Genomic DNA, 22,421 nt, shown 5'->3' with positions numbered 1-22,421 from the left:
ATGTATTATGGCCGTTCGCATGCTGGCAGCCGTACGCTGCCAGCATACAAAACCTTTCGTTCGACGAAACACGGCTATCCGGGCCGTTCACCATACGAATGCGGGCTTCCCAGGTAGACCACCCACTCACAAGTCGTGTGGCACCAATTAACCGATTGCAACAATGTTGCAATCGGTAATTAAGGGCTCTCCTAGGTGGCCGTCGTTCGGCTACCGACCATGCGGCGGTCGGCCATCTTGGATCCTTTGTCTCTGCAGCGGTGTTCGGTCATCGAGAGCCTGGAACTGAAAACGGCTACTCAATGATCCGAACACCGCTGGACTTCCAGAGCGTTCGGGAGTTCCGCGTTCGGCACATTATGTTCCCCATCGAGGTTCGGTAATTTTAAACCGAACTCGATGTTTTAATGTATTTAGTGCGGCGTTCGGTTAGTTTAGCTGGGATCGGAGCGGTATTCTCACTAAATGTGCTCGCCGACCCCAGCTATCTACCGAACGGTCATTCGTCTAAAAGCGAGTAAAATTGTGTAAAATATAGATTTCTGTATAAATTGCCGGTTTTGCTGCACGAAGGGATAATCCACTTAATCGTCCATTTTAGTGGGAGTATCCCTCTCGTGCAGCAATGCCTGTTGGAATAATCCTGTTGCCTGATGGGAGAAATCCCCTGTACTATCTGTAAGGAAACCCCTTGCAAGGGGAACTGCATAAATATGGAAGTCTGTGAATAAAGCAAGTTAGTTGACTCCCAGACTGTGTTTCGTCCGGTTATTGGGAGGATTGGGGAACTTGTCTTACTTTTCAGCGCTGACTGTGGATGTACCTGTGTAACCAGCGGATATCGGGGATTTTACTATTGCCCTCCGCTACAAAAGGTTTATTGGTTTTTACAACTATTACAGAAGATTCATCAAGGGATTTTCTTCTGTAATAATATGACTCGCAAAAGGGTTAGTAGCACGGTATGGTCCAAAGAGGCTGTGAATGCTTTTGAGACTCTTAAACAAAGATTTGCCTCTGTAGACATACTAAAACATCCCGACACCCGTAAACTTTTTATATTGGAGTTTGATGAATCCGAGACAGGGGTAGGGGCTGTTCTCTCTCAGAGAGAAAGCCAGGGAACACCATTTCATCCTTGTGGCTACTTCTCCAGAAAGATGTCTCCTGCTGAGCGCAACTACAATATTGGCAATAGAGAACTGTTGGCCATTATTCTTGCCCTCAAGGAGTGGCGACATCTTTTGGAGGGTTAAACATAACCAACCACAAAAACCTGGCATATATAGGGGATGCCAAACGTTTGTCTTCCAGACAGGCTAGATGGTCCCTGTTCCTTTCACGTTTTAACTTCCTCATTACTTATAGACTTGTTTCTAAAAATACCAAGGCTGATGCCTTGTCCAGGCAATTTGATAATGAATCAGCTCCGGAACAGGTGACATCTCCTATTATTCCACCAGAGTGTATTATTGCTACTACTGTCCTTTCACTGTCTTCTCCACTGCTTGGCACCATACTGAAGGCCCAGCCTCAGGCGCCCAGTGGTAAACCGTGTGATAAACTGTTCGTTCCCCTATGTAAAAAGGTTAATATCATGAAAGTGTTCCATGACAATATAACTGCTGGACACCCGGGCATCAATAAGTCCACTGCCGCGATCACTATATCATTTTGGTGGGATTCACTCAGGAAAGATGTAAAGGAGTATGTGCAGGCATGTTCTGTGTGTGCAGTTTCTAAGGTGACTCATGCACTTCCTTGTGGCCTGTTGCAACCTCTTCCTGTTCCTGAGATTCCATAGTCCCACTTATCCATGGACTTTATTCTTGAGCTTCCTAGCTCTTCTGGATTCACTAGTTCACTGTTTTATTAATAGCACACAGGACAATTGGTCTGAACTACTGCCGTGGGCCACGTTCGCTAGAAACAATGCTGTTCAGGACTCCTCTGGGCACAGTCCATTTTTTGTCAATAATGGTAGGCATCCTACGGTTCTCCCTGCGGTATTTTCTGATACTGCCATTCCTGCTCTGGATTAGCATCTGGCCTCCATTCGGGATACCTGGGTTAAGGTTCAAACTGCTCTAGGGGCTGCTGCTGAACACTTCAAACATTTTGCTGATAAGCGTAGGAGTGCCAACCCAGTGTACCACTTTTCATGTGTCCTTACTCAAACCTCTTGTCTGCAATAGATATACTGTTCCTTGTGTTCCTCCCCCTCCGGTGGTGGTGGGTGGTCAGGAGGAGTATGAGGTATCTTCTATTGTGGATTCTAGGTTTTCTTGGGGCACTTTACAGTACTTGGTTGTTTGGAAAGGTTACGGTCCTGCTGATCGTTCTTGGGTTTCGACTCCTGACCTGCATGTGGGCCGTAAGATCCGCGCTTTTCACGCCAAATTTCCTCTCAAGCCTGGTCCTGGCTGCCCGGTGGGCGTTCTTCAGGTGGGGCATAATGTCACGTATTCATCCGCTTATAAAAATGTGGTTAATGACATTTACTGTCCACACAGGAAAAGTTGTGCCGAACAGCAACCTAATCCACAGAAGGGTTAATGCTGAGCAGCAATTATGCAAATGAAACCTGGTAACTGACTTTGGGGTCAAAGATCTAGGCCCAGTTCTCATCCTGCTCAGTGCCCTGTCGTGGTTTCCCTTGTGGTTGTCCGAGAGCGCGTTCCTGTTTATAGTTTTCTACCTGGTTTTTGACTTTGGCGTTGTTTATTGACTTCTCTATATTCTGGTATCCTGACTCCCGACATTCCTCATTGCTGCGTCCCTTTCTGTGTTCCCTGACCTCGGCTAGTATTTTGACTATTCTATGTACGTTAAATCCGTCCATTCTAAGGACCGGTAATACGTTACTTATTTGTCATCCGTGCTATACAGTTCTACGTGCTGGATCATACAGTAATCCTGACAGTAGGTACTTCCTCAAGAGTGAGATGGGGTAGGGACAGCTATAAGACAAGATTCTATGGCGTTTTCAGTACTGAGGAGAGGGTTGAGGTCATGCATTATTATCTTCTGGACTCAAGGCAGAGTAGCATATCTGAACAGAGCATACAATGGTAAAGGATAAGAACAGCTTCATGTCGGAGGATCAGTCGAATTGACCTCGCCACTTTTAATCACTTCAGGTACTCCGTATCTACATACCAGTTTCTTCAGCAGCTTACTTGCTGTGACTTTTGTTGTGGCTTTCAACACTGGGTAGGCCTCAGGCCAACCTGAAAAGAGATCAATGCACACCAACACATATTCATACACTCCTACCTTAGGCAGTTTAATATAGTCTATCTGCAGTCTTTGAAACAGGTAAAGTGGCCTTGGTCTGTGCTTACTTGGTGTTTTGGTTGAACTTGTGACAGTATGCTGTTGATGTCATGGGGTGTGTATATTGTCACTGGGTTATCTAAGACAATATCAGTGGCTTTGTCCAGGAGTGCAGTAACAACCTCCACTGCCCTAACACATGAGGGGGCACCCCTGGCAACAGGGTCCAATCTGGTGGAGTAGTAAGCTATCGGTCTTTGTTTACCACCATGGTCCTGTGTAAGGACAGATGTAGCATAACCTGATTGCTCAGTACAGAACAGGTTAAAATTATTTCAGTAATCTGGAAGATCCAGTGCCAGAGCTGATGTCACCAGTAACTTAAGGGTGTAGAAAGTATTTTCTGACGCATGGGTTAATTAAAATGGTTTGTTTTCGTTGGCGAGACAATCTTACAGGGGCTGCATGTAGATTGCTGCAGAGCAAAGCCAAAGTCGGCAGTATGAAACCATGCCCAGGAATGTACATAGCTGGGATAGGCTGCGGGGGGGGGGGGGGGGGGGGTTAATATTTTGAACTGCAGTTTTCTACATGGCACTGTTTTGTGCCATGGAAAATACAATGTCCAAGGAAAATAACTTTTTCAACACATGCTTGCAATTTCGCTTTTGCAGCTTTGCCTGCTTTTGCTAGGAATTTCAGCAAGGAAAGAGTGTTCACATTACAAGTTTCCATATTATCGCACCATATGAGTAGGTCATCGATATACTGCAATAAGATTGCGTAATCTGCCCTTTGCCACTCTTCAAGAATCTGGGCCATAGCCATGCTGTACATAGTGGGTGAGTTTTGCACGCCCTGGGGCAATACTATCCAAGTTCACTGCTTGTGTTTATGTGTAAATAAATAAATACTGACTGTCGGGATCCAGGGGGACACTGAAAAATGCATTTGCCAAGTCAATAACAGTAAATACCTTAGAAGAAGGTGGTATCTGTGCCAACAAGGTGTGCGGGTTGGGAACATTAGGGGCAATGAGCTCAGTTACAGCATTAATTGCCCTCAAATCATGTACCATACGGTAGACCATAGGTTTCCCTTTCTATTTCTTTTTCTTAATTGGGTACAATGGTGTGTTACAAGGGGAGGTGGTCTGGATACTACCCCTGCCTGCAGAAACTCTTACACAGATTGCGAAATAGCATCTTTCTGTGCTGGGCTTAGGGGGTATTGTTTTTGATAGGGTGTGGTGGCTCCGGGCAAGAGATTCACTTTGACTGGGGGCACAGAGAGTCTGCCTGTATCTCTCTTCCCTGTAGCCCATAAGGAATCAGGGACTGAGGACAAGTCAATGGCAGGTTCTGGCACATGGCTGAGCATAGTGAGAGTTGCCAGAATATTTGAAAGGGATATAATTTGTTTGTCCTCTAAAGGCACAGACAATGTTACTTTTCCAGTGGGGCTATACTGGATATTTGCATTAAGGGCAAACTGTGGGCTGACTAGTAGCCTTGTTACAAGGCCAGTAGAGTCATGTAGCTTCAATTTCAGCTTGTGGGTAAGGGGAATGCCACTTGCGATACCATCTACCACTACACATGATAATACATCATCAGACTTCTCATACGGGAACACATATTTTTCCTGTAACATTGATTTGGCAGCTCCAGTGTCCAGCAGGAACGGGACTATTTGGTCCCCGGGCAGTGTAACATTGATAATGCCACAATTCCAGCAACTACCTTCTGTCTCCACCAGCTCTAGGGACAGATACTGCGATTAGAGGTGTCCTCTTTCTAGTATTTAAATTGGCTTCCACTACCCTAGCCACCTTTACCAGATCACCAGTCTCCAGTCAGGTCTAGCATTTTGGAGACCAGTCCTTATGGGTATGTGGAGACCATCCATGAAGCAGTTAATAAGCAGTCTGGTGGAAGTTGTTACAATATCTGTGTAACCCAATGCCTCCCAAGCCATCTATAATCTGGTGAAGAATGTTTCTACAGGTTCATCTTTCCCCTGTACTATATCTCCTAATTTATGGGCTTGTTCCTCTGTCTTTACTTTAGCCCATTCTCTCATTGCAGTGACATGCTCCAGATGCAGACTTGTTTCTAAACCATTCATCTGTTTGCATGTTGCTTCTTCTGAGGTTATCTTCATGGACATCAGTATATTTAGCAATTATTCTAACCCAAATGAGGCCAACTTTTAGGGTGACAATCTGTTTTAAATCCATCCAAGTACACTGGTAAGTAGCTTGAATGGTGGATAGAGACTGGGCTAGAGCTAAGGGGGCCTTTTCAACATCTGGCAGCTGCTGTATTATTGCCAGTTGTTCACTGGGTGTCCAGGGCTTATATTCTTCCCAGTATTCGATACCTGAGCTCAACTGTCTCTTCTATACGCTCTCAACTTTGGGTATCATGGAACTAATTGCCCAACTGGGGTGTCTATGGGGGCAACTAGGGGTTCCCTTAAGTCTGGTGGACTACCCTCTTCCTCTAATAAACCCATAGGTTTCACTGGGGCTGCTGGGGAACCATATCAAGTCCCACTGTGTAATATTACTGGAAAGAGAGGTTTTGATTTCTGTAAAAGGGAAATTGCCTGGTCTTTAAGGACCAAAGGAGTACCTACATTATCCTGGCAAAGGGGTGGGTTTACAAGATTTTTCCCAGGATCTTGCCTACTATGGGACCCTAGAGGTCCAAAACATTGATAATATGGTACATCTTTTCTGGTGGTTTCTCTACAACCACATTTAGTTAAATCAACTGCAGTATCATGCCATTTTGGGGCAACTTCTACTAAGTCATTATCTTCTAACCACCCTCTGTAATTTGCCATAAATTCACTCCATATATGTTGGTCTAGAGTGTCCTCTGAGGGCATGCTAGCTTTCTTAAGTAACCTCTTAATATTTTTTATTGCTCCTTGTCCTTTGTGATGCTTAACAATTGTCAAAGCCGCAAATCCACATTGAGTGCTTTGAGAGCTACCCATCTTAAAACTTGTAAGGGTTAATCACTTCCTTACACAAGACAAACCCATCTTAAAACTTGTAAGGGTTAATCACTTCCTTACGCAAGACAAACTGTACAAAAACAGTGTATAAGATTCTTATGACCACTGCAGTGGAATTTTCACAGTCTTGTCTTCTGTAACGGATCACCTGGCACCCCGACTGAGTACCTCCACCAAAGGGCCGCTTCCTAGCTGGAACAGGGGACAAACCGCAGCACTTCTTGCCCTCAGTGGCCGTAGTTTGACTGGGGCCCTGGAACCGCCACCTCCTTCCTGGAGCCGAAGGGAAAATTAGCTCTTACACCCCCAGGCACTGGACGACACTCAGTCCTGAGAGCTCTGGAACTGAATGGGGAATTAGCTCTAGTCCTTACAAGGACTTTCCCTGTTGAATCTCCTGGCAGGAATCTCTAGTTTAATGGGACACAGAGGAACACCCCCTGGACCTGATGGGGCACAGGAACACAAAGGACATAAACCAATCAGAACAAACATACAGTCTGTGACACGGTCATGTACAGCACACAATCCCTCCCCTCTGCTTAGGAGATAATTGAGTAAAGTCCTGTAAGTAACTCAATTATCTCCAGGCAGAAAACCCAAATTTTCACAAAGTTCAGAAAGTACCCCACAATCCAACATATCCCCATAATAGACCCGATCTGGGTGAACAACATATCCAAAAATCACTCAGATCGTTCAGGAGTTCAGGAATTTTCTGTAAGTCATAGTTTTGACTGACCGCAAGCATGGCCCCATGCCCAAAACAGTTCCAGGGAAATCAGTGCTAACAGTTGGTCAAGTTTGGTAGTCTTTTACAGGTTTCCATGCAGGGCCCATAGTCTGTGGGCAGGGGGCTGGCAAGCAGGCTCCTCCAGGATCTTGTGGCAAACTCACCTGAAAAGTGGAGTTTGTCACATCTTTGTTATTCTAAACACAGATCAGGAGATCTGCCCTTGGAGGATTCTAACTCAAATTATAAAACAAATGACAAGGCAAACAATAAAAATAACTTACAACCCACAGTTATATTCCACTATTTCAAGATTCCTTTCACAAGACTTAAGGCAACATCCACGTGAATATAACCATAATACCACAGAAAACAAGTTCTTTAGATCAGACGTTTATAAGTCGTTCCTTGCCCAGACAGACCAGTAGGATGTGGATCTGAGAGCAAAATTGATAAAGGAAGAAAACGTTTTCCTTACCTTGTCAGAGGGACATCCACCTGTATGCTAGTGTCCAAGTCTTTCGACCTTCAGATCCAAGGGTCACGGTACCTAATTGATATAGGTCCAAATATTGATCTCTGTTATATTCAGAGGAAGCCCAAATTATTATTACAAGAGCACTTGGAGAAACATGAATTAGACACCAGACGCGTGTTGGTTATCACAATAATAAATTTGTATACATTAAAAAGTAAGTGCTTACGTGCAAATACTCATTGCACAGTAGTATTAAGGGAGTTAAAGGGTGAAAGGAGTACAGATAAGACATAGGGATGAACGTCATGTACATATAACAAATAAGTTCAGAGAAAGAGAAAGAACAGAATGATTTGAAAAGAGACAGCTCAGGTGGGGGCTATCTGCTCCTGGAACTAGACATATATGGTCTTAAGTGTCATTGTAAGCATCAAGCATTTCCTGAGTCCAAGCTAGACAATTTTAATATAGGATATCTAATGTGACACGTTTAAGCTTGAACCTTGGAATCAAAGTAAATTCTACAACAGTTTCTACCCTATTTCTTATAAATGGTGTCCAGTTAAAGTTTTAGATATTCTGTCTTTAAATTAAAGTAGCAAGGATTCACATTCTCTATTGCTATCATTACACAGGAAGCCATTAACTACCCAAAAAATGTATGCTCCATGTTAAGACCTGCAGTGGTTATGGTACTGCGGTCTTCTATTCCTTTCCCAATAGCTGAGCATAAGTGATTATAGCTGCAGCAGGGAGTAGAGGAATAGTGTAGATGAATGCAGCTTCCAAGACGATTCTCCCCAGCAAATAGAATATTCCCCAAACATGAGCCTAGACTTCATGAAGGGTGTAACAGGAATGAAGTTTATTGAAAACACACTGGCTTTTATGAGAAATCCTCCTGCAAGAGGACCACCCACAGCAAACAAAGACAATAACCAATCACCATACAGTTTTACAGTAATACCCACCTTCTCTCTGCCTGAGGGATATTGAGATAAGTTAAGGAGTAAATCAATTATCTCCAGGCAGAGGGCACACAATTTTCCCAAACATTCGAACACCCCTTTCCACACAAGGTATCCCCACAAATTACATATCCCCTGATAACACCGATCTGGGGGACAAACATCAGTTCAGGGGTTCTTAAAAAGTATGGAAGTCATATTTCACCGACCACACATGAGGCTCCTGCCCAAAACAGTTCCATGAATTCAGCGTGTGCGGTCTGTCAATTCAGAAAAGGGTAAAAAACGAACAAAGTACCGAATGGATCCTCCTGGCTCATAGGAGCGATTGCTCCCCTTGTCCGTACGAACAAATCTACCGAATCTCCTGGCTGTTCGGTAACTAAAGGAAGCAGGCGTTCGGTAGTGAGGTCGAGTGTCCGATTTTAGTTCCAGACACTCGACGACCAAGTCCCGCTGACTCCCCTCGTGCGATGGCCACCGTTTTCTGTTCCACGTGGCGTTCGGCTATATAAACAGCCGCTCGGGGAGCACGTAATAGTCGGTTCTTTTGAAGTTAATGAGCCAGGAGGGTGGTTGGTGTTCGGTAGTTTCAAACTATCGAACCAATAGATTCAATATACATGCAATACTTGTAGGAAAAAGCCCAAACAAAGAAGAAAATATTAAATAAAAGTCTATTTTCTTCACACTCCATATTTGTACGCTAATAATTTGACTAGGACTTAGTCCGTCTTCCTTTTCAGGCTACAGCAGTTTCAAGCAATCAAATTCCCACACACATAATTAAAAACATGGGGCAGTGGAAATCTTCAGCTTATAACAGATACATTCCAAATCCCGAAAAAATAAATTTGACTTACTTTCAATAACTTTACTAAGTAATTTAAAGTATTTTTAAGTGTTAAGTGTTCAATAAAATTTGGTATTCATAGTTTTTGCCCTCTTTATTACAGGCCTAACCACTTGTTTGTCACAACAGTGACCCCTTCTCGCAGAGTGTAACCTAACTATAGAACGTATACCGGACCTTAGAATGGCCGGACTCACGTTAGAGTAGTCAAATGGGATAGCCAGAGGTCAAGGGATAACAGAAGACGGGAATAACGATAAGCAAGCCAAAGTACAGGGAACCAGAGAGTAGAATAGTCAAATAGAGGAGCCAAAAGTCAAATACCAGGATAGAATACAAATGTCACAGAAATAGCACTAGGGGAACCAGCAAGAACCACACTAGGGCGTCTTACTGCTGTCAGGGCAGCCCTTTTATAGTGTGGTGTGTGTAGCCTTAAAACCACGCCCCCAAAAGGTCCGGGGGCGTGGCCGCGTCAGGACCTTGTCGGCTTCAAGCCGACGGCCGTGGCGCGCATGCGCCGAACTTAGAAATTCCGCTCTGAGTGAGCGGCCGGCGTCAGAAGTGCCGTGCCGCTCAGTGAAGGAGGACGCTGTGGTGCGTGGGTCCGAGGAGGACAGGTAAGGTATCGTGACAGTACCCCCCCACAAGGACCGCCCCCAGGGCGGTTAGAACGCCTCCTTTCAAACAAACGAACCAGGCGAGGGGCGTGCACATCAGAAGCGTCCACCCACGAACGATCCTCAGGACCATAACCCTTCCAGTCTAAAAGGTATTGAAGTTTACCCCTAGAAAAACGAGAACCCAAAATAGACCTCACTTCATATTCGTTTTGTCCCTCCACAACTTCAGGAAGAGGAGGAGGGGTATTACGAGTAAACCGATTACATATTAATGGTTTGAGAAGTGAGACATGAAACAAATTCGGTATTTTCATATTAGAGGGTAAACGAAGACTGTAACAAACAGGGTTGACACGTTTGAGGACCTGAAATGGACCAATGAATCTGGGAGCAAATTTCATAGATGGGACCTTAAGTTTAATGTTACGGGTACTTAACCACACTTTATCCCCGATCACGAACGTGGGAGCAGGTTTCCGATGCCTGTCCGCATTAGCTTTGTACACACTAGCCTTCTGAGTCAAGATTTGTTTAACCCCTAACCAAGTTTCCCTCATATTCCTAACGGTGTCATCCACACTTGGCACTCCTGTAGAATGAACGGAACTTGGTAAAGTCGTAGGGTTAAACCCATAATTGATAAAAAAAGGGGCTGTGTAAAGTGGATTCATGGACATGATGGTTGTGAGCAAATTCTGCCCATGATAACAAGTCCGCCCAGTTATCTTGATGAACCGAAGTGAAACAACGGATGTATTGTTCCAGGCATTGGTTCATCCTTTCCGTAACACCATTAGATTGGGGATGATAAGAAGAGGAAAGGTTAAGTTTGATTCCCAACTGTCCACAAAACGCTTTCCAGAAACGAGAAATAAATTGAGGTCCCCTATCAGAGACAATATCATGGGGTACCCCATGTAAACGGACCACCTCTCTTATAAATATAGAAGCCAGTTCAGATGATGTAGGTAATTTATAAAGAGGGACCAAATGAGACATCTTGGAGAATCTGTCAATTATCGTTAATATGATAGTGTAGTTCTTAGAAGGGGGTAGGTCTACTACAAAATCCATGGCAATACTCGACCATGGAGTCTCCGGAATAGGCAAGGGCATGAGGAGTCCTATAGGGCGACCCTTAGGAGATTTAGTAGCGGAACAAATACCACAAGCAAGGACAAACTCACAAACATCCTTCTTATAGGAAGGCCACCAGAAGCGTTCCGCCAGCAATGATGTGGTTTTATGTATCCCTTGATGCCCTGCCATTTTGGAGTCATGCATGAGGGATAGTACTCTATCCCGATAGGCTAATGGCACATATAGTTTTCCTTGTGGAACAGTCAAGGTAGTGCGATCTTGGAATGTAGAGATTTCCTCTATTAATCCCGATGAGACTCTAGCATAGACAGTGGCGACAATACGATTCTTAGGGATTAAAGAGGACATAACTTCATTGGAGGATGTAAAAGGTTCATATTGACGGGATAGGGCATCAGCCTTAATATTTTTTGACCCTGGCCTATATGTAACAATATAATTGAAACGATTGAGATATAAAGGCCAACGTACTTGTCTGTCAGACATTTTCTTGGCTTCACTGAAGTAAGAGAGGTTTTTATGATCTGTAAAAATGGTAACAGGGATGGGTGACCCTTCAAGCAAGTATCGCCATTCTTTAAGGGCAGAAATAATTGCCAACAACTCTCTCTCCCCTATATCGTATCTTTTCTCAGTTTCTGTTAATTTCTTAGAGAAAAACCCACATGGATGCAATGGTTGATCATCCGAAGGTCTTTGAGATAGTATTGCTCCTATCCCTGACTTGGATGCATCTACCTCCAGTATAAAAGGACGAGAAGGATCAGGATGTCGTAACACTGGTGCTGAGGAAAAGGCTTCTTTTAATGAATCAAAAGCTCTCTTAGCTTCTATGCACCATTCCCTGTGATTCCTTCCCTTCTTAGTCATAGCAGTAATAGGGGCTGTTATTGAAGAAAATCCTTTAATGAATTTCCTATAGTAATTGGCAAACCCCAAGAAGCGTTGGATTGCTTTAAGTCCAACTGGTAAGGGCCATTGCTGAATGGCCTCTAACTTTTTCGGCTCCATTTTGAAACCCGTACTAGAAATGATATATCCCAGGAAATGCACTTCTTCCTTGTGGAACAAACATTTCTCCAGTTTACAATAGAGACCATTCTCTAATAACTTTGAAAGAACCAATCTGACATGTTCATAGTGTTCGTTCATGTTTTTAGAGTAAATCAGGATATCATCCAAGTATACTATTACAAACATTTGTAAAAAGTCTCGTAACACATCGTTAATGAAGTCCTGGAAGACTGCTGGGGCGTTGCATAACCCGAAAGGCATAACTCGATACTCATAATGACCATAACGAGTATTAAAAGCAGTCTTCCATTCATGCCCTTCTTTTATTCTGATTAAATTATATGCTCCCCGCAAATCCAGTTTAGAAAAGACAGTAGCTCCTTTCAACCTGTCAAATAGCTCAGTCACTAAGGGGATAGGATAAGCATTACGTATAGTAATCTTATTTAACCCTCTGTAATCAATACAGGGTCTTAAATCCCCCTCTTTCTTAGATACAAAGAAAAACCCAGCGCCCGCAGGCGATGAAGATTTAGTGATAAACCCCTTCTTTAAGTTCTCGGCAATGTACTCCTCTAATACTTTTTTCTCGGCTATCGACAAGGGATAAACTGTACCTCGTGGAGGCATAGTGCCGGGTAACAATTCAATAGAACAATCGTAGGGACGATGAGGAGGTAATTTTTCTGCCTCTTTAGGTTCAAAAACATCTTTAAGATCAATATATTGGTTGGGTATTTGAGTGGTCAATGGTTCCATAGTAGGTATATTGATTAACCCCACTGGTTTAATCGGAGTAATGCATTTACTGTGACAAGATTCTCCCCATTTAATAATCTCCCTCTTTTCCCAATCAATCAACGGATTATGCTGGGCTAACCAAGGAAACCCAAGGATTACAGGAAAGATAGGAGATGTTATCTGTTGCAAGGTGATAACCTCCCTATGAAGAAGACCTGTAGATAATACCAGGGGAATGGTTTCCTGGGTAATAAGAGGTATTGATAATGGTCTACCATCTATGGCCTCAACGGCCAAGGGTGCAGATCTTTTTTGGAATGGGAGAGTATTTTTCTGCCCGAATAAGTGATCTACAAAATTCTCGGCAGCCCCAGAATCAATTAAAGCAAGGGTGGATACTTTCTTTCCCTCCCATTCTAGAGTAATAGGTAGAAGAAGCCGGAGATCTTTTTTATCATTGAAGGAGGACATACACATAACACCCAAGGCCTGTCCCCCCTGCGGACTTAGGTGCCAGAGTTTTCCGGTCGGCTAGGACAATTCACTCGTGTATGTCCCTTCCTGCCACAATATAAACATAAACCTTCCCTCCTACGGTATTGTCTCTCTGTCTCAGACAATCTTGTAGCCCCTAATTGCATGGGTTCTGGAGGGGTCTCTGACGAGGGATAGGTCAGAGCAAGACGTTCCGGTACTCTCCTAGGTCTCTCTCTGGTATTCTGCCTATACCTAAGGCGTTCATCAATATGAGCCAGATATGTTATTAATTCCTCTAGAGTGTCTGGTAAATCTCTTGTGGCCACTTCATCTAAGATTCTATCAGACACTCCATTTAGGAACACATCCACAAATGCTTGTTCGTTCCATCTGACTTCTGCAGCTAAAGTACGGAACTCCAAAGCATAATCTACTAGAGAACGGGTACCTTGTCTTAGACGTAATAAGGATTTGGCAGCGTTAGTTTTTCTGCCTGGGGTATCAAAAGTTCTCCTGAAAGCTGCAACAAAGTTAGTATAATTAAAGACTATTGGGTTGTCATTCTCCCACAAGGGATTAGCCCAGGTTAAAGCTCTATCTACTAACAGGGTGATAATATACCCAATCTTAGCCCTATCGGTAGGGTAAGCTCTAGGATGGAGTTCAAAATAGATGCTTATCTGGTTCAAGAACCCCCTGCATCCGTTAGGATCACCCCCATACCTGAGAGGTGCTGTAGCCTGATTGGAAGTGCCTGTAGGTAGCACTTCCATGGGATGCTCCTGGGGTCTCTGACTAGGAGTCTGCTCCTCCGGCTGGAGATAAGCAGTACGGTTAATTAACGTCTGTACGGCGAGGGCGATCTGGTCCATACGATGGTCCAGTTCCTCAAACCTATTGTTCGTACCAAGTCCAAGAGGGTTAACACCTGCAGGGTCCATGGCCCTAGTGTAATGTCACGACAGTGACCCCTTCTCGCAGAGTGTAACCTAACTATAGAACGTATACCGGACCTTAGAATGGCCGGACTCACGTTAGAGTAGTCAAATGGGATAGCCAGAGGTCAAGGGATAACAGAAGACGGGAATAACGATAAGCAAGCCAAAGTACAGGGAACCAGAGAGTAGAATAGTCAAATAGAGGAGCCAAAAGTCAAATACCAGGATAGAATACAAATGTCACAGAAATAGCACTAGGGGAACCAGCAAGAACCACACTAGGGCGTCTTACTGCTGTCAGGGCAGCCCTTTTATAGTGTGGTGTGTGTAGCCTTAAAACCACGCCCCCAAAAGGTCCGGGGGCGTGGCCGCGTCAGGACCTTGTCGGCTTCAAGCCGACGGCCGTGGCGCGCATGCGCCGAACTTAGAAATTCCGCTCTGAGTGAGCGGCCGGCGTCAGAAGTGCCGTGCCGCTCAGTGAAGGAGGACGCTGTGGTGCGTGGGTCCGAGGAGGACAGGTAAGGTATCGTGACATTGTTGGTTTGGGCACAACTCAACTGAAGTATGTATTATTCAAATTTCACAAACAAAAGGCCTTAAATTGTAGGAGGGGTTGCACAGGTAAACCCTTCTTACCTGTCACCACTTTTTCAGAAGTTCCTTTTCCTGCCTCACCCCTTTCTTATTTACATTCATTTCAACAGATAGGCCCTCTTTATTGCAGGCTTAAACACTTGTTGGTTTCAGCACACCATAAGCAAGTTATGTACTAATCGAATTTCCTGTATTTAAGGTTTGTTCGGCTAATAATGTCACAAATACACAAATATATATATATATATATATGTATATATATATATATATATATACATATCATTCTAAATGTATTTTGATATCATATATCTATTAATATCAAAATACAGTTTGAACAAAATTACACATATATATATATTTATTTTATTTTTTTAATTTAATTTAATTTTTATTTTAGTATTTTTTTTATTGAATATTTTTATTGTATAAAAAAACAAAGAAGGTAAGCGCTCAGGATGGTAGGGAGGTTCTATGCTGCCCAGCGACATTTAGGACTAGCTCCTTAAGGATGACATAGATTGCCCACCATCCTTAATAAGTTAAACATTATTAGATTTGACAGTTTCCAAGTGATTGTTATAATTGAGGAGTTGACTGCTAGGATTGACTCTGCCAAAATTAATTACAATTCTAACTCTTTTTGCTTTGGAGTGCCTTTGGGTTCCAGTAAGTCTGCTAGTTAGTGTAATAGGGTTGTCTAACACCGTATTTTTATGGGATTACCATATATATTCGAGTATAAGCCGACCCGAATATAAGACGAGGCCCCTAATTTTACCCCAAAAAACTGGGAAAACGGATTGACTCGAGTATAAGACTAGGGTGGGAAATGCAGCAGCTACTGGTAAATTTCTAAATAAAATTAGATCCTAAAAAAATTATATATTTGAATATTCACCGTATATACTTGAGTATAAACCGAGTTTTTCAGCACATTTTTTGTGCTGAAAAACCCCAACTCGGCTTATACTCGAGTCAATAGTCTGTATTATGGCAATTTGCATTGCCATAGTACAGACAGGGGCTGTCAGAGCTGTAACTTACCTGTCCTGCAGCTCCTGTCAGCTCCCTCCTCCTCCGCGCCGTCCGTTCAGCACCTCGGTCAGCTCCCAGTGTAAATCTCGCGAGAGCCGCGGCTCTCGCGAGACTTACAGTGTGAGCTGACAGAAGAGCTGACCGAACGGCGCGGAGGAGGAGGGAGCTGACAGGAGCTGCAGGCGAGGTAAGTTACAGCTCTGACAGCCCCCCTCTCCCCCCCACTGAACTGCCAATGCCACTGGACCACCAGGGAGTAAGAGCCCCCCTCCCTGGCCAGCTAGCAAGCAGGGAGGGGGGACGAAAAAAATTATAATAATAATAAAAAAAAATAATAATATTAAAAAATAAAATAAGAATTAATAAAATAATTAATAATATAACAATCAAAATGCCCACCCCCACCAACACATACACAAACACACACTGCATCACACACACACTGCATCACACACACTCACACTTCATTCATAAACACACACTGCACTCACACACACTGCACTCACACACTGCATTCATACACACACTGCACTCATACACACTGCACTCATACACACACTGCACTCATACACACACACTGCACTCATACACACACTGCACTCATACACACACACTGCACTCACACTGCACACATACACTGCACTTATACACACACACACTGCACTCATACACACACGCACTGCACTCATACACACACACACACTGCACTCATACACACACTGCACTCATACACACACACTGCACTCACACTGCACACATACACTGCACTCATACACACACACACTGCACTCATACACACACACTGCACTCATACATACACACACTGCACTCATACACACTGCACTCATACACGCACTGCACTCATACACACTGCACTCATACACACTGAACTCATACGCACACACTGCATTCATACACACACACTGCATTCATTATATACACACACTGTAAATAAATATTCAATTAATATACACACACACACAATGCACTCATACACACACACTGCACTCACACTGCACTCATACACACACACACTGCACTCATACACACACACTGCACTCACACTGCACTCATACACACACTGCACTCACACTGCACTCATACACACACACTGCACTCATACACACTGCACTCATACACACTGCACTCATACGCACACACTGCATTCATACGCACACACTGCATTCATTATATACACACACTGTAAATAAATATTCAATTAATATAATTTTTTTAGGATCTAATTTTATTTAGAAATTTACCAGTAGCTGCTGCATTTCCCACCCTAGTCTTATACTCGAGTCAATAAGTTTTCCCATTTTTTTGGGGTAAAAATAGGGGCCTCGGCTTATATTCGGGTCGGCTTATACTCGAGTATATACGGTATTTACAGTGTGTGTATATAATGAATGCAGTGTGTGTGTATGAGTGCAGTGTGTGTATGAATGCAGTGTGTGTATATGAGTGCAGTGTGTGTGAGTGCAGTGTGTGTATGAGTTCAGTGTGTGTATGAATGCAGTGTGTGTGTATGAATGCAGTGTGTGTATGAATGCAGTGTGTGTATGAGTGCAGTGTGTGTATGAGTGCAGTGTGTGTGTATGAATGCAGTGTGTGTATGAGTGCAGTGTGTGTGTATGAATGCAGTGTGTGTATGAATGCAGTGTGCGTGTATGAATGCAGTGTGTGTTTGAATGCAGTGTGTGTATGAGTGCAGTGTGTGTGTATGAGTGCAGTGTGTATATGAGTGCAGTGTGTGTGTGTATGAGTGCAGTGTGTGTGCATGAATGCAGTGTTTGTATGAATGCAGTGTGTGTGAGTGTGTGTTGCAGAGCCTTGGTGGGGGGTGGGCATTTTTATTATTATTTTTTTATTATTATTTTAATAATATTGTTTTTGTTAAATTATTGTAATTTTTTTATTATTATTATTATTTATATTTTTATTATTTTTTCGTTCCCCCTCCCTGCTTGATACATTAGATCCTAAAAAAATTATATTAATTGAATATTTATTTACAGTGTGTGTATATAATGAATGCAGTGTGTGTATATGAATGCAGTGTGTGTATATGAATGCAATGTGTGTATATGAGTGCAGTGTGTGTATGAATGCAGTGTGTGTATGAATGCAGTGTGTGTATGAGTGCAGTGTGTGTATGAATGCAGTGTGTGTGTATGAATGCAGTGTGTGTATGAGTGCAGTGTGTGTATATGAGTGCAGTGTGTGTATGAATGCAGTGTGTGTATGAATGCAGTGTGTGTGTGTATGAGTGCAGTGTGTGTATGAATGCAGTGTGTATATGAGTGCAGTGTGTGTGTAGGAGTGCAGTGTGTGTGTATGAATGCAGTGTGTGTGTTGCAGAGCCTTGGTGGGGGGTGGGCATTTTTATTATTATTTTTGTATTATTATTTTAATAATATTTTTTTGTTACATTATTATTATTATTTTTATTATTATTATTATTTATATTTGTGTTAATTTTTTCGTCCCCCCTCCCTGCTTGATACATGGCAGGGATGGGGGCTCTCACTCCCTGGTGGTCCAGTGGCATTGGCAGTTCAGTGGAGGGGGCTGGCAGGAAGCACTTACCTCTCCTGCAGCTCCTGTCAGCTCCCTTCTCCTCCGCGCCGGTCCCCGCGGCTCTCACGAGACTTACACTGGGAGCTGACAGAGGTGCTGACCGGACCGGCGCGGAGGAGAAGGGAGCTGACAGGAGCTGCAGGAGAGGTAAGTAAACGCACACAGCCCCATTGTCTGTATTATGGCAATGTAAATTGCCATAATACAGACAATTGACTCGAGTATAAGTCGAGTTGGGGTTTTTCAGCACAAAAAATGTGCTGAAAAACTCGACTTATACTCGAGTATATACGGTAGATGCATACTTGCAAAAACAGAATATTCAAGGATATAATCTTTCAGTGTAGGGTAATAACTGCTTGATCCAAGGATAAATCTGACTGCCATTCTGGGGTCAAGAAGGAATTTTTTTCCTAGATTGTTGCAAAATTGTGCTTCAAACTGGGTTTTTTGCCTTCTTTTGGATCAACAGCAAAAAAACAAATGTGAGGAAGGCTGAACTTAATGGACGCAAGTCTCTTTTCAGCTATGTAACTATGTAACTATGTAATGTATGATATACAGCTTAATGTACAGTATACAGTCTAATGTATAATATACAGCTCAATCATGTACAGTATACAGCTTAATGTGCAGTATACAGCTTAATGTATAGTATACAGCTTAATGTACGATATACAGCTTAATATATGTATACATCTCAATGTACATGACCGGTGTATAGTCGCCATATGGGCAGTCGGATTCCAGGACAACCCCCCCACATACCTAACCCAATAATTCACTGACACGCAGGTATATGGGAAAATTTGTCCACAGCTTTTGAGGCGAAACCAACCTCGCCACTGTGAACTGGAGAAGCCTGGTTGCTCGCCTGCTCCCTTTAGACTATGGCCCCTGTTCTTTTTCCCTGCAGAAAGGCTGGTTTGTGCCTTTTTGCGGACTGTAAAAGCCATGCTTCATTTGGTCACAAAGGACTTCGATCTAATTTTTTAACCAATGGACCAATTTGGATGATTTTGACATATGTTTGTATTTGGAGTATGCTGATTCGGAAAATGTAATGTGAATGTGATGCATACTTTCAAAGTTATGAATATTGTGTAAAAACTGTATTCCTCTGCCTGCGATAATGAGATTACCCATTGTGTTCAGTAATCATATCACAGGCAGAGGGGAGGATTTTGTGTCTGTGTGTATTGTACGGATTGATTGGTTGTTCTGTAAAACCCTGTGGGCTGTACTATGTTTGTGGATTGGGAATAAAAGAGACTGTATGTGCCAGTACAGTCAGTTCCTGCTTAACCCTCAAAGAGAAGTGCCATCTCATTCTTGGGGGGAATTTGATTGTATGCTGATTGCCAGGAGTGTAAGCTGTTCATAGGGCTTTTCCTGTTCGGCTGCTTCCTGTGTTTGTGTGTTTCCTATTCGCGAGTTGGTGACTTCGTGCAGTTTGCAGTTCGGGAGATTGGTGCTTACAGTAGCTGCCGTTGCATCTGGAAAGGGGATTATCGCCTAAACGGTTTTTATCCTCTGGTGAGCGAAACGGTCCATTACAGCTTTATTTAAAACAATCCTGAATAATAAAAAATTATTAATTACAATATTAATAACCATAATAATAATTTAACAATAAACATGGGTCATTGCCCCCCATACTCCGCCCTCGCATCCGAATCCTTCTGTTGATATAAAAGGCAATGACCCCCATATAAATAACACATATATATATATATATAACATACATACCAACATATTCCAACATACCAACTTAAAGTGCCAAACATAAATTAACCATGGCAGGGGTATACCCGGATACCCCTGCCCCACCAGGTTCTGAGCCACCGACAGGACTCGGAACCTACCAACCACCAATGACCACAGTTTTACGTCTCCATGACGTTCATCCTAGGGAGCCTATTTCTTCTCCTTCAGCTCCCTATCCCGCCACAAGCTCAGACCTTGACTCCTTAAGCTGTCTGAGTTCCGCCACCCCGAAGAAAAAGTGCCTTGGTTATCCCATCCTGCCAGCCCAGGGTCAACAGCCGTACCACCACACCCCCTAGTTTCCGCACGAAGCTTGCCATCAAGCTATTCACTTTCTTCCTACACCTGTCAATAGCCTCCGGGTCCCTAGCGTGCCGCCATCGCCTCCTCGGGACAATTTCCGACCAGACCAACATCACCCCAGGAAGCAGGTCCCTTAAACTGTTAAGGTCCTGCTTCATCCACTTCACCAGCCGCCGCTGCGGTGTGAGGCCTAAGTCGTTGCCCCCCGCATGGAGTACCAGCAGGTCCGGCCTGTGCCCGCCTGCCACCATCCGGAACACCATCCCGCAGACCTCCCCCCAACAAAAACCCCTGTACCCAAACCATTGCACTGCCAACTGGTCCCTGTGAAAGCCCAGCTGCTGGCCCTGAGCTCGAGCTGCAGCCCAGAAGACAAATGAATAGCCCACGATCCATGCGACACGGCCTGGGGAAGAGAAGAAAACAGATCGTAAAACCCCCTTGCGTATCCAGCCCCCCGGGATCCTCGAAGGCCCCCCACCATACTAGTCCAATAAACCCAAGCGCACATACGAACGGAACCATACCGACTCCCATCTCCGAATTCGCTTCACTATGTCATCCCCTAGACCCAACTGTGTTGCCTCCGTGGCTGCCCCAATGCGAAAGGAATGTGTACCAAACGTATCCGCCCTCAATCCCAGCTTCCCCAGGCCTGACTAAAAAACCTTGGTGAATTGGAACCGGGAGAGGGAAGACCCGTCCGCGTGTACCAGTAGCGATCCCCCAATCCCCGGCCTCCGTGCCATGTACCCTGCCACCGCGGCCACCGGGCACAGAGCGGAGCCCAGCAGGGCCCGCAGCGTCATGTCCCGGCCCCTGCCTTCCATGTCCGTCTTGGATTTTGCCAGGTGTACAACCACCTTCCCCTCCAGCACTCAGACCCCTGACACCTGTACGCCCCTGGCCGCTGCCTGTGTGGCACTTACCAACTCCCCCAACCGAAAAGCTCCAAAAAAGGCCAACAGAAACGCCGCCTGGAACAACGATGTTTCAAACCTGTCGAAACAAATTTTAGGCAACAATCCGACCAGGTCCCCCAACACTCGCACCGATACGGGGCGCCGAGTGTCAGGCAGCCTGTGGCCCCTCCGGTACCCCTTCAGTGCCTGCCTGATGACAAAGGCCTTAGTAAGATCCACTTTCCCGTGTAGCTTAAACCAGAAAGCCATCGCCGCCATGGACCTGTCAACCACCGCTGGGGACGCCCCCCTCGCCAGAAATTGACAGGTGTACCAGAGGAACGCATCGGTGAGCGATTCCCCCGCCGGCGTGCGGTCCAACCCATCCCATGACCTTTCCCACGATTCCCAGACCTTACTGTATGCGACCCACGTGGCCGGCGCCAGCGAAGCCTTCACAAGTCCCCCAAGCAGGTCGCACCTAGCCATCAAATCTCGTCCGGGCAAGCCTGCCCCACATCCTGCGCTTCCGGCGCCACCGTCCAGAATCAGGACCACTGAAAACAAGACAGAGCGTCAGCCACATCATTCATGAACCCAGGCACATGGCGCGCGCGAAAAAGAACATTTAGCGACATGCACAACAAAACGAAACGCCGTAGCAACCTGACCACGGGCTTCGATGCCGTCGATTGATTATTCACTGCGTGCACCACGGCCATGTTGTCCGAGAAAAAGACCACCTTCCGGTCCCGCAGCCTATCCCCCCACAGCGCCAACGCCACGACCAGCGGGAACAGTTCCAAGAAAGCCAGGTTACGCATGAGGGGGCTTGTTCGCCACTCCCCTGGCCATCGCTCCGCACACCAACTTCCCACAAAGTAAGCCCCGAAGCCTACGCTACCAGACGCGTCGGCGAACAGCTCCAGTTCCGCCGCCGACACGCCCTCCTGCCTAAAAAAAACCCTCCCATTGAACTCCTGCAGGAAGACATCACATATGGCCAAGTCG

General features: G+C 44.6%; 1 protein-coding gene across 1 annotated transcript in view; it reads right to left on the bottom strand.

The window, feature by feature from the left end:
• Positions 1 to 3,010: 3,010 nt before the first annotated feature.
• The window catches only part of LOC134582747 (uncharacterized), a 37,109-nt gene continuing 17,698 nt past the window's right edge, over positions 3,011 to 22,421 (bottom strand). Inside the window, exons 3-5 of the mRNA XM_063439386.1 lie at positions 20,498 to 20,914; positions 3,160 to 3,230; positions 3,011 to 3,052 (exon numbers count right to left, since the gene is read on the bottom strand). Of these exons, the coding sequence (XP_063295456.1) occupies positions 3,011 to 3,052; positions 3,160 to 3,230; positions 20,498 to 20,914 (530 nt within the window). The remainder of the gene's footprint in view (positions 3,053 to 3,159; positions 3,231 to 20,497; positions 20,915 to 22,421) is intronic.

Source organism: Pelobates fuscus, chromosome 13 (genome assembly GCF_036172605.1).
Source record: "Pelobates fuscus isolate aPelFus1 chromosome 13, aPelFus1.pri, whole genome shotgun sequence".
Classification (NCBI taxonomy): Eukaryota; Metazoa; Chordata; class Amphibia; order Anura; family Pelobatidae; genus Pelobates; species Pelobates fuscus.
Note: the sequence above shows the minus strand (reverse complement) of the source record. Positions and strands in the feature narration are given on the sequence as shown.